General features: G+C 40.7%; 1 protein-coding gene across 2 annotated transcripts in view; it reads left to right on the forward strand.

The window, feature by feature from the left end:
- Positions 1–16163, forward strand: part of SNTG1 (syntrophin gamma 1) — a 339473-nt gene that overhangs the window by 188302 nt on the left and 135008 nt on the right. For both annotated transcript variants that reach the window (XM_056110271.1, XM_056110281.1), the window contains exon 9: positions 4254–4336. In XM_056110271.1, the coding sequence (XP_055966246.1) occupies positions 4254–4336 (83 nt within the window). The remainder of the gene's footprint in view (positions 1–4253; positions 4337–16163) is intronic.

Raw genomic sequence — 16163 nt, forward strand, 5'->3', positions numbered from 1 at the left:
TAATTGGGTTTGAGTCATACAATGTTCCAACACCCGAGAACATGTTCTACCACCAGGATTTCTGGTCCCCCCCTACCCTGTGCCTACCTATATAGGGGGCACGTTTCTTCTTTCTCTCACCTCCTCCCCTTTGGGGCATTATGGTTTGCAATATAGGTAGTGAGACATTTTCATGTTTGTCGCAGTACCCACTGTAAGCACTCAGTGTTTGTCCACAGTGATCATTTCCAGCTGTCTTTGACAGAGTGGTCCCTCCTCTCTCCTAGCTGCCTTCACCCCCCCTCCACTTGTGGGCAGCTCCCAACCATGGGCCATTCCTCCCGGCCCCTGTTTCCACCATCCTTGGGTGTTTGTCTCAGAGTATGTTTTTAAATATCCCACAAATGAGTTCAAGCATTCTGTCTGTCTGTCCCCATCTGACTCATTTCACTCAGCATGATACTCTCCACGTCCGTCCACCTATATGTGAATTTCATGACTTCATTTTTCTTCTTATGCATAAGTTTAAATATTTGGATTTCAAAAACTGCTAGAGATGTCATAACAGATTTTGTGTTAAAAACAGTTTTAATGAGAGTAGGGAGTTTGCCTTGCACGGAGCCATCACAGCTGAGCCAGATTCAATCCTCTGCCCCTCTCAGAGAGCCCGGCAAACTACCGAGAGTATCTCGCCTGCACAGCAAAGCCTGGCAAGCTACCGAGAGTATCTATCCCACATGGCAAAGCCTGGCAAGCTACCCATGACGTATTCGATATGCCAAACACAGTAACACCAAGTCTCACAATGGAAACATTACTGGGCCCACTCGAGCAAATTGATGAACAACGGGGAGGACAGTGCTACAGTGCTACCAAGGTTTACAATACTGCTAGTCATACTTTTCATGTATCCATCATTACAACACTACACCCCCTCACCAGACCATCTGCTCCGCTCCACCGGGGAAGGAAGCTGTTCCCATGGTCAGCTCGTTCTGCAGTTCTGATGACTTAGACCATTTGCTCTGTCCCTACTATGTTTCTTTATTAACCTACACATGGATGATACCACCCCATCCTCTCTTTCTTCATTGTGAAGATGGTTAACCTAAACACCTATAGAAAAATGGAGGTACATCCTGAAATTTCATAAAACTTTGAAAAATTGAAAAGATGATGAAGTCGTTTTCTTCAAAACTGCATATATTTTACAGGCATATACTATATAAAATAGCATTATGGATAATTTTATGTTAATCCAGAGTTAGAGATTTAAGAAAAGTTTAAGGAGATCTAAATAGGCCCATAACAGTGTGTTTTATCCTAAGAAAGGAAATATTGGATTTATGTTATAAATATAGACACTGCTTAAATTTCTGTATTAATAAAAGATTAAAATAAAAATTGTAAAAAAAGAAAACCCTATGGTCAGACATAGAATACTCAGTATAGAGGCCAGAGAAATTGTATGATGGCCAGGCTATATTGCCTTGTTCATGGCTGACCCAGGTTCTGTACCCTGCACCCCAAATAGTACCCTTCTCCCTATCAAGAATGATCCCTATTACATAGGTTGGAGAAATCCCTGAGCACCCCTGAGCAGGTGGGATACTCTCGATAGCTTGCCTGGGTGTGAGTACCCCCAGCTAAACAGAATATTCAATATAAATAAATGCTAATCAGTAATGTCAAATATATAGAATATATTTGTATATAGTACAAAAGATAGTTATGGCAAATATATAGAATCCCTTAGCAAGCTTGGAAGGAAAACAAGTATTTTTTAATCTAGCAGAGGGCAACCTTAAATAGCATGAGTGTACGCGGTGCTCAATGCCGAGTGCTGAGTACTTTGCTATTAGAAACGCTCTTTAACACTTGCCACCCTAGTCTCAAGGCTGTTTTCCCTGAGGTGTTGACTGTCCGTGATGCTCAGTATCACTGTAGCACTGGTGCACTGTCCTCCCGTTGTTCATCCATTTGCTGGAGCGAGCACCAGTAACGTCTCCATTGTGAGACTTGTTGTTACTGTGTTTGGCATATCGAATACGCCATGGGGAGCTGGCCAGGTTCTGCCGTGCAGGGGGGGAACTCTCGGTAGCTGGCTGGGCTTTGCCCTGTGGGTGGGATACTCTTGATAGCTTGCTGGGCTCTCTTAGAGGGGCAGGGGAATCGAACCCGGGTCGGCCATGTGATGCTCAGTATCATTCACTTGTTATTCTGTTATCTCTTACTCTGCTGCACAGACTTTCGTTGTGCTTCTTGCATCATCTGCCATGCCCTTCATTATTGTCTTTTCTGCGTGTGCTTTTTTCTTCTGGGCTCTCAGACCTTTTCTGCTGTGTTCTGACTAGGCCCCAAGTTCCTTTGGGCTCCAGAAAGAGCCGCCTGGGGTGTGGAGAGGGACCGTGTGGGGGTTGACTCTCCTGGCAGCTGCGGAAGCCTCCCAGGCCCGCTCACTCTGCCCGGCTGGGCTCCTGCCTTTCTCCCATCAGCTCCACTCCACTGACCAGGGGAACCAGGTAGTTCGGAACCAGGCTGGGAATTGCTCTTCTCTTTCCTGCTCCTTATTCACCCAGTGACCAGAGTCTATCTGTGAGTAGAGTGAGGATTGATCTAAACAATAGAGTTAGTACGATGTCCATGCCCAGGTAAAGTGCTTAGCTGTGATTTTGCCAAGTGAAATAAATAATAGCTGTGGAGAAATTTTTCCATTTGAGTCAATGCTTAGAGGAGTGATAGAGATAAATTGCCCAGGGAGTCGTAGATTTGGACCCACGGACACGGCAGAGGCTTTGTCCTGCCTCAGGCTGGTGGGGCTTAGAAGGAACCCAGGAGGACCTGGCTGGCTGCAGTTCTCACTGGGCTGGGAATCGTTGCCTGGATGATTTATTCCCCCGGAAGAAAGGGCAGAAAACAGAGGCTCAGGGGGAAGGCCCAGAGAAACGCGTAATAAAAATTGATGTGTTATAATCATTGAATTTAGTTCAAAATGCATACTTAGAGAAATATTTGGGTACATTAGGATATTGTCTTATAGGCAAAACATTCAGATTAATGTCTATCAAAATGTGTCATTGTATCACTGTGACCCCGTTGTTCATCGATTTGTTCGAGCAGGTGCCAGTAACGTCTCCATTCGTCCCTGCCCTGAGATTTTAGCAGCCTCTCCTTACTCTTCCTTCCCAACGCTGCCATATTGGAGGCTCTTTCAGGGTCAGGGGAATGAGACCCGTTATTGTTACTGTGTTTGGCATATCGAATACGCCACGGGTAGCTTGCCAGGCTCTGTCGTGTGGGCAGGATCAAAAGATGTAGTAGATAAAACAAAGTATGGACTACATATAATTTAGAAAACTGAAAAAGTATATCCAGTAGGGTATAGCCAACAAATAACAACAAACAAAAATCAAAAACTGTTGTCACTTCCATAGCACCAGGGTAAGTTGATAGAATTTTGAAGTAATAAAAGAGAACAGCTGCTTCTTTTTTGAGCACATGAGTAAATGTGTGTTTTTAAGAAATGAACATTCATGCCTGTTTATGGATATTTTCAAATAAAATTTTAGAATCAATTACATCAATATTCCAGATTTTTCCACTTCAGCAACTCTACAATTCTCTAAGGAAATATAAATAAATAATAACATGAATTAATCATGAATAGCGAATACATATTAAACTGACTTTAAAATTCAGTTCTGAACATTTTATGTCAAATTTTGAAACTTTTAAAAGTAAAAAAATCTTTCTCAAAGACACCATTTATCTTAAGTATAGATTTTAGTAAGACTTTTGCGACCATTTAAAGTTTTTAGCTGTGCTTTTGCCAAGTGAAATAATAACTGTAAAGAAATTCTTCCGTTGGAGTCGATACTTCGAGGACTGAGAAAAACACATTGCAGGAGAGCATTTTTACAGTATAGAAAATCATGCATTGAAATTTAGTTTTACTTTTAATTGCAAAACATACTACAATAAGACATCTTGTGTAAAAACTACTGCAGTCTTTTTAAAGTATGGTTCATAAATGAAAAAGTAATTCATGATGGAACAATAAATATAATGTGTTTTTACAGTCACATATTTTTCTTGACAAAATCTTAATGTTAACAAAATTAAAAATAAAGATGTCCAGGCCAATTTCGTGCCGATAGCTATGAATTTTGTTTACTTTGACGTTAACCAGTTAACAGTTTTATTCTCTTCTGTTATGTACTTGCTCTTGCCTCTGGCATGGGCTCTAACTGGTGGCTGTACTGTGTCTCCCACAGGCGCGCCCAGCGACCAGAGCAGTGGCACCTCCTCCCCCCTCTGCGACAGCGGCCTACACCTCAACTACCACCCCAACAACACAGTAAGACCACCGCGCGCTCAGCTCCCATAGCTAAGGAAATGCCACAGAAATCCAGGAAGATGCTCTGTATCACAGTTCCCCAAACTGTTTTTTAATCCCATTTCCTTGACCTGTTGGAAATCCTTGATTGTTTCATCATTGACGTCTGATGATCAACCAGGAAAGACAATATGAAGTATTTTAGTTTAATCACCCTATTTTTCTTACTTCAGTTCTATATTAAGCTGTGTGTGAGCTATAGCATCTAGTTTGCAAAGTTCATGCATATTCTTTTTATGCTATTGCAAAAGACATAGAACTTCACATTCTAGATGATTTGATGTGATTTTTTATTAGTTGTTTGAAATTGTTTTGGAAATTTAATCTGGCAATTTTGACCATCTTTGAGCATGTTGGATTTTAAGGAAAAGTGCAAAAAATTTAATCGGTATATTGTCTACAAATTAAAATCTAATCCTTCATGGAGTTGGAAGCATTGTGAGGCGGGGTGTCCCCAAACAAGTGTAAACCAAGATCCAACTAGGGCGGTGACTATAATAAATTTGGTTTTTATTTGTGAGAAAGGGTGGGAGAGAGAGGTTGGGCCGCACCAACTCATGTTTAAGACAACCACGTTTATTTTTATGCATTTAGTAAAATGCTCTTTTTCATTTTATGCCTGAATAACATGGAAAGAATTTTTACTTTTCTTTTATGGACATTATGATTTTTTTTACCCTTCAAAATATTCACACATTTTCTTTTATTATATTTATAATTAACAATTATCTCCTGCACTGACAAGCAAAGGAAGTAGAAGGGTTGACCTTAAGAAATTTGTTTTTCTATTGCACACACCATGAAATGTAAGATATTTTAATCTGCTCTATGTGATTTATCTCCCAATTCAACTTCTTACCATAATCGTGACATTTCATTTTAAAGTACTGCTTTTGACATTTACAGTTGATTCCTACTGATGATCTTTGTCATGCTAAATTCCTACAACACTGTTCCTTAGTGGAGAATCTGAGGCTTTTCTGCATTTTGTTTGTTCTATTGATTGTTTTTGGTTGCTAAGGAGGAACACTTGAAAAGTTTAAGTTTATCCCCAGAAGTATAAGCCATGTATCTTTTCTTGTATTTTATATTTATTCTCTCTATTTGTGCTACCAGATAACTGCCAAACAGTAGATAGTGTTTAAAATGTCCATCTTTAGAGGATGACATCATTTGGTATAAACACGGTTTTCCTAAGGAGAAAATGCATATAGAGCTGCCATGCTCCATTCTCTTCTCAGTTCTGAACATACCTTAAAATCTGCAAGCAAATTTTGTCATCTTACTTCGCTCTTTTATGCCCAAATTTCAGACCCCCAATGGTGGAGAGACCAAGTCCACACACGATAGTGCAAAAACAAAGGAACTTTTTTTTTTTTTACAAAGGAACTTTAATGCTAGCTCGAGCTAGGGTCCAAGCCTCATCCAACACAGTGGAGTCTTGACAAGGACCCCGATTCCAAGTCACGAGGTTTATATAGGGCTCAAGGTTGAGCAAGTGACAGTTTTCAGGCTACAGTGGTCAGTAACCTGTCAACATTTGATAACAGTCAGTTTCAGGTTGTTCCAAAAAAAAAAATGGACCTAGTAACAGTTAATCAGTTTGTGGTTGTTACAAAAAATGGACATGGTGACCCCTCATGACCAGTCAGATGATCTAGCAGTTCCTTCTTTGGGCAGGGAATTCACCAGAAATTGCAAATTCAGATTCTGGAAAACAGAAACTTAGGCATAGTCAAAGCTTCATGTTAGCTGTGGCCTGTTACAACGTCAATTTCGTCCTCACAACTCCCGGCTTTTTAGCGCGTTTTTCTTTTCCCCCTTTCTTATTGGACGGTGTATATCACTGTATCACTGTCATCCTATTGTTCACCGATTTCCTCGAGCAGGCACCAGTAACAACTCCATTCGTCCAAGCCCTGATATTTTAGCAAGTGCCACATTGGAGGCTCTTTCAGGATCAGGGGAATGAGACCCCTCATTGTTCCTGGGTTTTGGCATATTGAATATGCCACAGGGAGCTTGCTAGGCTCTGCCGTGTGGGCAGGATGCTCTAGGTAGCCTGCCAGGTTCTTACTTCAACACACAATATATATACTCATATATTATATATAGGTTTGTTTTTTTTTTAATTTTTGGGTCACACCTGGCTATGCACAGGGGTTACTCCTGGCTCTGCACTCAGGCGCTACTCCTGGCAGTACTCAGGGAACCATATGGGATGCTGGGAATCGAACCTGGGTCGGCCGCGTACAAAGCAAACGCCCTCCCTGCTGTGCTATCTCTCCAGCCCCTATAGTATTTTTTAAAAATTTATTTATTTAATCGCTGTGGGAAAAGTTACAAAGCTTTCAGGTTTAGGTCTCGGTCATGCAAATATCAATCACATTTCCCTTTACCAATACTTATTTTTCACCACGAAGAACCCCAATAAACCCTCACCTCCCACCCCACCCCCAATGTCTGTGGGGCAGATGAATTCTAGTTAACACTCTGTCTACTTTGACTAGTTTCATTGTTTTGATAAAAGTTGCACCATTATTATTTAGACTTTACCCCCCCCCCCAAATCAGCCATGCTGCAAAAGCATTGTGAAATGATTTGCTTTCTATAGCTGGGTTCAAGAATTAAATGATGTTGCGTGGCCACTATCGCGGCCACGCGGTTTTGGATTTCTGCTATTTTATTTATTAACCCTGGAACTATTTCTACTGAGAGTCAGATAATTAAGAGATTGGTTTCTGTGCTCTGGAGTCGTGGTCCTGCCAGAGAGCCGCTCATGGGGGGCAACTGGTGACCTCGGTATGGCATAAAGGACGGACCGGAACGACCCCCTTCCCATGAGGTTTTAGTCGCCCCCACACCCCCGGCTCATACCTGCTGTCCACAAGGCTCCCTTGCGGCCGCCATCTTTCTTTCCAGAGAGGAGAGGGCGAATGGGGCAACACCCATTCCCCTCCGGGCAGGCAAGATGTCCAGCCCCTATAGTTTTAAACTACATATTATATATCTAGTATTTTATGTATGATGGTTACAATAGTATGAAAGTAAATGCTATTGATGTAAAGATGATTCCATTCCCACCTCACTACCAAGGTTACCCATCCATCGCTGTCCTAATTTCACTTCTAGTCTATTGCCTAGTCATCCATTTTTTTCCATCCAAAGTCAAAAGTTTGTCACTATTCAGTACTGCCTAGCCCCTGTTTGGACTTCCTATATTCCACAGACGAGTGAAATAATCTTCAATTTTGCCTTTGGCATAGTTCGCATGGCATTATGCCTTCCTGCTTTGTCATGTGGTGGCAAAGTGCACGAATGTCTCTGCCCTCCACCTGCGGAATGACCCTGATGTGCACCAAGGCTCCCTCCGTTAACCTGTCTGGGAGTCTGTGTCGCGTCTGTCTCCTGCCTGTGGCACTAGGCACTGCAGGGAGCGTTTGGATGTGTGCCTGTTCCAAATGAGTGGTCCTGAAACACACCAAACTTTGAGCAATTACAACTAAGTGGGTGCCTGACGGCCACATAGGGCTGAGTAGATTCCACCCACATCTCAAGTAGATATTGGCACAGGAAGAGAAACTAGAAATATATTTTCGTTCAGAGTAAAATTGGTAGTAGTTAAAAATATGTATTCTTATGATTTACACTAAAAAATGAACAGTAGAAACTCAGAATCAGAATTTCCAAAGAAAATTTATTTATCATTGATATCATTTTTAAGAAAAACACTCAATTTTTTGATAAGTCTGAATTTTCATTGCAGTACTGGATCCAGGCAACTCGATTTAAGTTTTTAATGTTGATTATTATCTAGAGAAAATAAGGCCACACTGATAATATATAAGAAAATAATTTCTTATATTAACATCACTTCATATTTCAAAGGACTCAAAGTCAGTAATTTCATGGTATACAAGAATCTACTGATACTCTAACCGTGGTGCTGAAAATGAATTAATTTTCTGCTTAACAGGTGATTTAAATTTAGATAATAAGCTAGCTAGTTTCTGAGAAGCAGTTTTTAAAACTGGATCTCTAATGAAATTTTCTATGCAAAATCCTTAACATACAGTGGTAATAGCTTTTGATCTAGTATAAAATTCTATTTTCAGAAGATGATTACTGTTGAGATTATTTTGCAGTAACATATCTTAAATGTTTTGCTTCTTGGGAAAAAATTCTATTTTAAAGCAAACAAGATGTAAATTAAACTCTTCTCATTGACATCAAAAAATAGAAAAATATTATTCTTACTTTGTATTGAAGTATAAATGACATGAAAATATTATGGTTTAGATTCAGAACATAATTATTTCATATTTTCCTACATTGTAAGAAACACCATTCTTGACACTGAAGAATGAAGTTCTTGAAAATAAATTATGGGCCTTCATAAATCACAAAAATAATTATGTTGTGTAATATTACAAATAACTAAAAATAACGCTTAGAATACTGTTGCATAAAAATATTATAAAATGAATAATTACTTCTACACTTCTTAAGGATTATATTCATACATTTTTACTACAAATATTATCTTAGTTTTTTAACAAATACCAAATAAATGAAGTATACCTACCCTATTAATTTCAATTGGAGTTATAGCACTTATTTATATACATGTGCCAGACACAGTAACAACAAAGTCTCCAATGGAGACGTTACTGGGCCCGCTCGAGCAAATCGATGATCAATGGGAGGGCCTTTACTTTTACTTTACTTTATAGTAAACATAGAATGATGTAGTTGCAACTTTGGCATATAGAGCATCAGGTTGAGATTTTACCTAAAAGACATGCAAATAATCATCATAATTGTCATAGCAGCTAATCCATGAGTTCTGTAAATTACGGTATTTAAATCTTATGTTTGTCAGGACTGGAGCGATAGCACAGCGGGTAGGGTGTTTGCCTTGCACATAGCTGACCTGGGTTCAATTCCCAGCATCCTATATGATCCCCTGAGCACCACCAGGAGTAATTCCTGAGTGCAGAGCCAGGATTAACCCCTGAGCATCTCCAGGTGTGACCCAAAAAGAAAAAGTAAATAAATAAATAAATAAAAATAAATCTTATGTTTGTCTATCATTGATTACCATTTTCCTCAGTAGTCTGTTGCTTATATTTTTAAAGAATTTTGACATTTATTATCATTTTGTTTGAGAACCTTTGTCTGTAAAAGTAGCTTTCTGTGCTTTTCATGAGAGATTAGAAAACCATCTTTATTGCACTAAATAAAAAGAAGAGGAAGAATTCATCTGCATTAATAGATGAAGACAAAAACCCAGAAGGACCCCAAACATATCACTTCAAAGTGATATTGATGAAGATGTTCGCTGAACTCAGAAAATTTTTAAAAGATCTCTAACAATGAACAAAAATGAATGATAAAACCTCAGTCAAAAATCATTGAACTGAAAAGCTTAGTAGTTGAAATAACACTCGGTAGATGTTCTGTCACCGAGTTTCGGAAGCTGAGAATGAATCTCTGTGCTCATGAATGCCGTGTATAAGGCCATCCCAAAAAAACAGAGGGATTCAAGCACACATAAAAACCAAACATTTTCAAGGCAGCTTGCAGAGGAATCACATTTGCATTGTAAAGTTATGAAAGGAAAGCTAAGAAAGATTGGGGAAAAATTATTGGTAGAAGAAAGTATAGCTAAGATCTTTCCCATTCTTGAGGACTGTCCTATATTCAGATCCAAGAAATTCAGAGCCCTGAAGAAAATTAACTCAGGGCATATTAATTTTAAAATAACGAGTCAAATGCATAGACTTCTAAGAGCAGCAAGAGCAAAGCAAGAACTTAACACAGTCTCTACACAGGATACGAAGAACGATTCGGTGTAAAAATCCAGGACAGAAGGGCAGGACATTACTGAAATATGGCATGAAACATCTATCTAGCAATAATACTCTCTCCAGATAGGTTATCTCTTAAATTGAAAATGTGACACAAATTTTTAATAAACAGGAGCTGGGGAGATAGAACAGGGGGTGAAATCTTGCCTGTGTCAGCGGACACACATTCGATCCCCAGTATGACACGGTTTCCTGAGCAAAACCAGGAGGGGCCTTCAGCACTGCTGTATGTGGCCCAAATCACCCCAAACAATAAATACAATTGAATCAAGAAGATAAAAAAATGACAAATACATTTTTCTCAGGCCTCAGACTACATAGGACCACGCAGCACAGGAGTACTGTGGTACGTGCTGTGTTGTGCCGAGGATCGAACCCAGGTCAGATGCGTGCAAGGCAAATGTCTTGCCTGCTGTGCTGTCTATCCATCCCCATTATTTTTAGGTGAAAATTAATCACAAACTTCAAGTGGTAAAAAAACAAATATTAGAAATGATAATTTATTATGGAAAAATACTGATCAATGAGAAGAACCCAAGAATAAATACATATAGTCATGCGAACAAACAAGAATAGAGATGCAAACTTCCAGATCACATGGGAAACCACAAAAGTTCTAGTGAAAGGAGGCAGCATATATCAACCCAGTCATTCACAAGAAACAAAGATTTGAATTAGTTCACTAACCTCACACCTTCACAAAGGAAAAGGGGAACAAAGGAAAGCCAAAGTAATAAGAATGAGGAAAATGACAATAGAGTGAAAGCCAAGGAAATAAAGTATGGAAATAGAACAGAAAAAAATGTGAACATAAATGATCAATCATTTTTTTAAATAATAAAATTGGCTAACATGGTGAAAAAAGTTGTACTGTAAATTTCACCTGGTCAGAAATGACCTACGTTTCCGTGAGCGATCCTACAGAACAGAGCTCAGTGGAGTCTCCTCGGATCTCAGGAGTGGCTTCTCGCGGTGAGCTGCTAGAGGTGAACCAAAGAATATCAGCTACAGGGCAGGGACAGGGGACAGGAGGTGACAGGAAGCCCTTCGGGCTGAAGCAAGCGGTGGAGAAGGTGGAGACGGATCAAGGTGACACATTTTACAATCAACCTGGAGGTACAAATGCACATTCTCCACCTGCAAAAGGCCTGATGAGGGAATGAGGAAGACTTCTTCCGGCAGGAGCACCTGGCCTCAGGGAGTGACAAAGAGAAAAGGGAGTACCCGTCCACCAAAGCCCTTCCCAGGGCAGGCCTTCGTCCAGCCGAAGGAGGGTCAGTACAGAGAACAGCGGAATTTCCTTGCGCATGGCCCACGAGTTGGGCTCTATAACAGGCCCCGTATGGTTCCCATATGACCTCTGAGTGCAGGGTCAGGAGAAAGTCGTGAGCTCAGGCTTACTGAACGTGGCTCCATGCGAACAAACAAATCTGTGGACAAGACCTCCAGGCCGTCTCGGAAGGGGACGGCCACACAGTGACATGGCTCCACTGCACTCCAGGTTGGGTGGGGTGTAACCCAGAAGCCAACCAACTAGCAGAAGTGTTAACACAGAAGGTGTAACTCGCAACAACAGCTTAGTAAACCCTCAGACCAAGAATGTCCCCATGGTGAGAGACAACAATTTTTTTTTATATAAAATAAAAAAGATTTAGAATTTTTAAAAAAAATTTATTAGTAAAACACCATGAGGTACAGTTATAGACATACAAATTTTTGTGCTTTGGTTTCAGTGTTACAATAATCGAGTACCCATCCCTCCACCAGGCCCATTCTCCACTACCACTGATTCCAGTATCCTTCCCATCCCCCATTCCCCATCCCACCTTGCCTCTGTGACAGGGCATTCCCCCTTGTTCTCTCTCTCCTTTTGTGGTTTTCAAAAGAGGCATTGAGTGGCGATCATATTCATGCCAAGACAACAATTTTCACCATTTTTTTCCTGAGGAAATATTTTTTTGATAATCCCATTAATGCCATTTAGTGGTGACAAGCAATATATAAACTCAATTATTGTGGGTCTGCTGAGAGGGCAGGCTTGAGGGGCCGCTGGGAAAATGGAGACAGTGATGGAGGTAAGGAGACAGTGGCGGTGGATCGGTGTTGGGATGCTGGATGCCTGTAACAAAGCATCATGAGCAACTTTGTAAATGACAGTGTTAAAGTGGTTAAAAAAAAGTAAAAATAAAGATTAAAAATTATGAGGGCCACAGAGGAATGGAGCAGAGCTATCAATAACAACAAAATCTTAGTCGAAGATCTTATAACTGAAGGTTTCTTAATTAAAGATTGAATTGTACAAAGAGATTAAAGAAGTTCAAAGATTCCCAGTTTAGAAACCCAAATAAAAATACTCCAAGAACTATTGTAGTTGAACCCCGAGATAGAGATGATTATCTTGAGGATGGCAATGTCGAAGAAGTAATTACAAAGTTTCCTCCACAATACAGAGTGATCTCACAAATGAAAATCGACCTATCAGAAGAAAACAGTGGGATACGGTAAACAAGTATTCAGCAAGAACCCTTTTTTTTTTCTCTCCCAAGGGAACTTAGTTTATTCAGGCTAATAATAATCAGCAAGAATTCTTCATCCAGGAAGTTGTCACTCAAACTTGAAGGAATGACATAAAGCAGGATGAAGAAGGAATAGCTTAAGAGATTCACTGGCATAAAAACAGCTTGGCAAAAAGCATTTAATCTTGTGTTCAAAAGGCAAGAGAAAATTTAAATCACAATTTCTTTACAATCATGACAATAAATTTCTTCATTGCAGTAATATAAAATATTGTCAGTGGAACACATTACCAGTCGAAAGTACCCCATGGCAGGATAAAAAAAACGGAACCAGCATTGTGCTACCTCTAGGAGAAACATCAATAACCACGTCAATAAACTCGATTTCAAAATAAAAGGCTGGAAATAACTGTCCACGCAAACAGCCACCCACAAAAAAAGGCTGAGGTAGCCATGTTGCACCACACAACATAAACTTCAGATTTAAAAAAAAATAATGTTTTAAAGTCGTTATTAGACTTTGAGTAGCAATCAGTAGGGTGGGGGGATGGGAGGGATACGGGATCAGTGGTGGTGGAGAATGGGCACTGGTGGAGGGATGGGTACTCGATCATTGCGTGATTGAAACCCGAACACAAAAATTTGTAGTCTACAACTGTACCTCATGGTGTTTCACTAATAAAAATTTAAGGAAAAATTAAATATATAAATAAAAAATTTAAAAAATCAAGTCATTATTAAACTATAAACATGTTGGCACTAATGTAGGACTAATAAAATTTATAAAACAGCCTCCAACATACCTGAGGAAGTTAAGGACAGAGCACAACAGTAAGTGTGAGTTCAGGTGCCCAATGCATTCCATGACCAAGAGACACAGCTCCAGGCCATGGGCAGGTGGTCAAAATGACCTGTTTAATTCCAGAGCTGCCGGCATACCTATAGAACAAATGAGGGATCGAGGTATAGGACAGCACGTAGGTAGGTGTGATTGATCGTTGACAGAGGTAAAGCGTTCTGATGGAGGCAATTCTCTCGCTGGGCATTAGCCCAAGGAGACATTCTGTCTCCCTGGCGCTATATAGAGAAATTTGTCAAGGGTCAACGAGCATTAAATTGCTTTTCTCCTTCCTTTGCTATTAGTATATATTAGACAATTAACTTTGACTTTCTGTCTGAGGTCAAGGACCTAGTCAAGAAGGATGCACTGTAGCACTGTGCTTGTGCTCCTGATGTTCATTGATTTGCTGGAGCGGGCCCAGTAATATCTCCATTTTGAGACTTGTTACTGTGTTTGGCATATCGAATATGTCACTGGGAGCTTGCCAGAGCTTGCCAGGCTTTGCTGTGCGGGCAAGATACTCTCGGTAGCTTGTCGGGCTTTCCAAAAGGAGCGGAGGAATCGAGCCTAGCTCGGGTGGGCTGGCTGCATGCAAGGCAAATGCCCTATCAGCACAGTGGATAGGGCATTTGCCTTGCACGTGACCGACCCAGGGTTCGATTCCCAGCATCCCATATGGTCCCCTGAAGCACTGCCAGGAATAATTCCTGAGTGCATGAGCCAGGAGTAACCCCTGTGCATCGCCGGGGGTGACCCAAAAAGCAAAAACAATTAACTTTACTCCTTATTAATACTTGCAGTTATTTGAAACAAGAGTAAGAGACAGAGATTCTAAAACTTTGTTCTCTGGGCTCTGAGGGCAGGCAAGACTTCTACCGTAAATCCTACACTAAGTCCTCGGGACAGTTCAGCTTGTCCTTCCCCATGGGGGTCCTGTCTCTTAAGTCCTAACAACTTGCATCAAAATCGTGCTTTTATGCTTTATAGATTGCCCCATTTTGACATGGGGTAGCTTCACCACTTACCCCAGTCCACACCAGTCCCACAGCACGACCACCATTTGTGGGGTGTTAGGTGCTGTGGCAACCAAATCCTGAGTCTAGTCATTATAATGAATGCCCAGGAGCACATATATTTTGGAGTCAATTAACTCGCAAATGTTAGCAGCATAGCATTAATGGTCTTCCTGTGTCTGAGCAAAGAACATTGCACTTTGGTAAAATATGAAAAGGTTATAAAGGAACTAGGAAAGCAAGTAATTCACTGCAAATACAAAGTTCAGAGTTACCACAAGGTTTGTCCTCTAAGTAAACATTAAAATGTACAAAAAACCCACTGCTTTCTGCCAAAAATATAGAAGAATTTTTTCCACATTTTTAAAACTAAAAGCACCGTTTTTTCGTTTTTCAGCGTTGAATTTTACACATACAGTATTGCAGCACCTGTTCCAACATCAGTTTCAACTTCCCTCCACCAATGTCCCCAGTTTCCAGGCCTGATCCCTCCTGCCCCACATCCAGCCTGCCCTTTTGAGGAGCACCTTTCTGAGCTCGGGTGTTAAAGTTTGGGTCTCTTGATTTCAGTGTCACTGACCTTTTGGCTACTCTATCACTCCTTAACAACACCTTGCTACCTGCACCCCTGCCCCCATTGCTCTCATCTGTGTTTTCTCACCCCCTTCCTCTCTTCTTTTCCTCCTCCTCCCTATACTCGGGAGCCAAGGTCGATCTTGGCATCCCCCTTTGAAACATTTCATTCCCTCCTTCAATACTTATTCTAAATACCGTTTATGAGTGATCTCCTCCCATGATTATCCTGGCTTACTTTGTTTAACCTGATGTCTTCCAGTTTCACACATGTTGCCGTAGTTCTTATGATTTCATCATTTCTTACAGCTACGTAGTACTCCATTAAGTATACATATCACATCTTCATGATCCACTGATCTCTCGTTAGACATCAGTTTGATTCCAAATCCAAACCATTGAGCTGAGTGCTACAGTAGATGATGGTTTGCATACATTCTTTCGAATGAATGTTTTCCTGTCCTGGGGAGAGGTAAACAGAAAATGGAACTGCAGGGTCATATGGGAGCTCAAGTCTGACTTCTTTGAGAACCCTCCACACTGTTTTTCACAGGGGGTAGGACCAGATAGTATTCCCACCAGCAGAGGATGAGGGTTCCTTTTTCACCACATCCCTGCCAACAGAGATTGTTCCCAATATTTTTGATATGTGCCATTCTGACTGGCACGAGATGATATCTCAGCATTGTCTTGATTTGGATTTCCCCAATAATAAGTGATAATGAGCATTTTTTTCCCCATGGCCATCCATGGGTCTTTCTCAGAGAAGTGCCTGTTCATTGGAGAAATTTTTTTTGGGGGGGTCACACCTGGTGATGCACAGGGGTTACTTCTGGCTCTGCACTCAGGAGTTACTCCTGACGGTGCTCAGGGGACCATATGGGATGCTGGGAATCGAATCTGGGTTGGCCGTGTGCAAGGCAAATGCCCTACCCACTGTGCTATCTCTCCAGCCCAAATTGGAGAAATTTTTTG

Source organism: Sorex fumeus, unplaced genomic scaffold (assembly GCF_029834395.1).
Source record: "Sorex fumeus unplaced genomic scaffold, SorFum_2.1 ptg000002l, whole genome shotgun sequence".
Lineage (NCBI taxonomy): Eukaryota > Metazoa > Chordata > Mammalia > Eulipotyphla > Soricidae > Sorex > Sorex fumeus.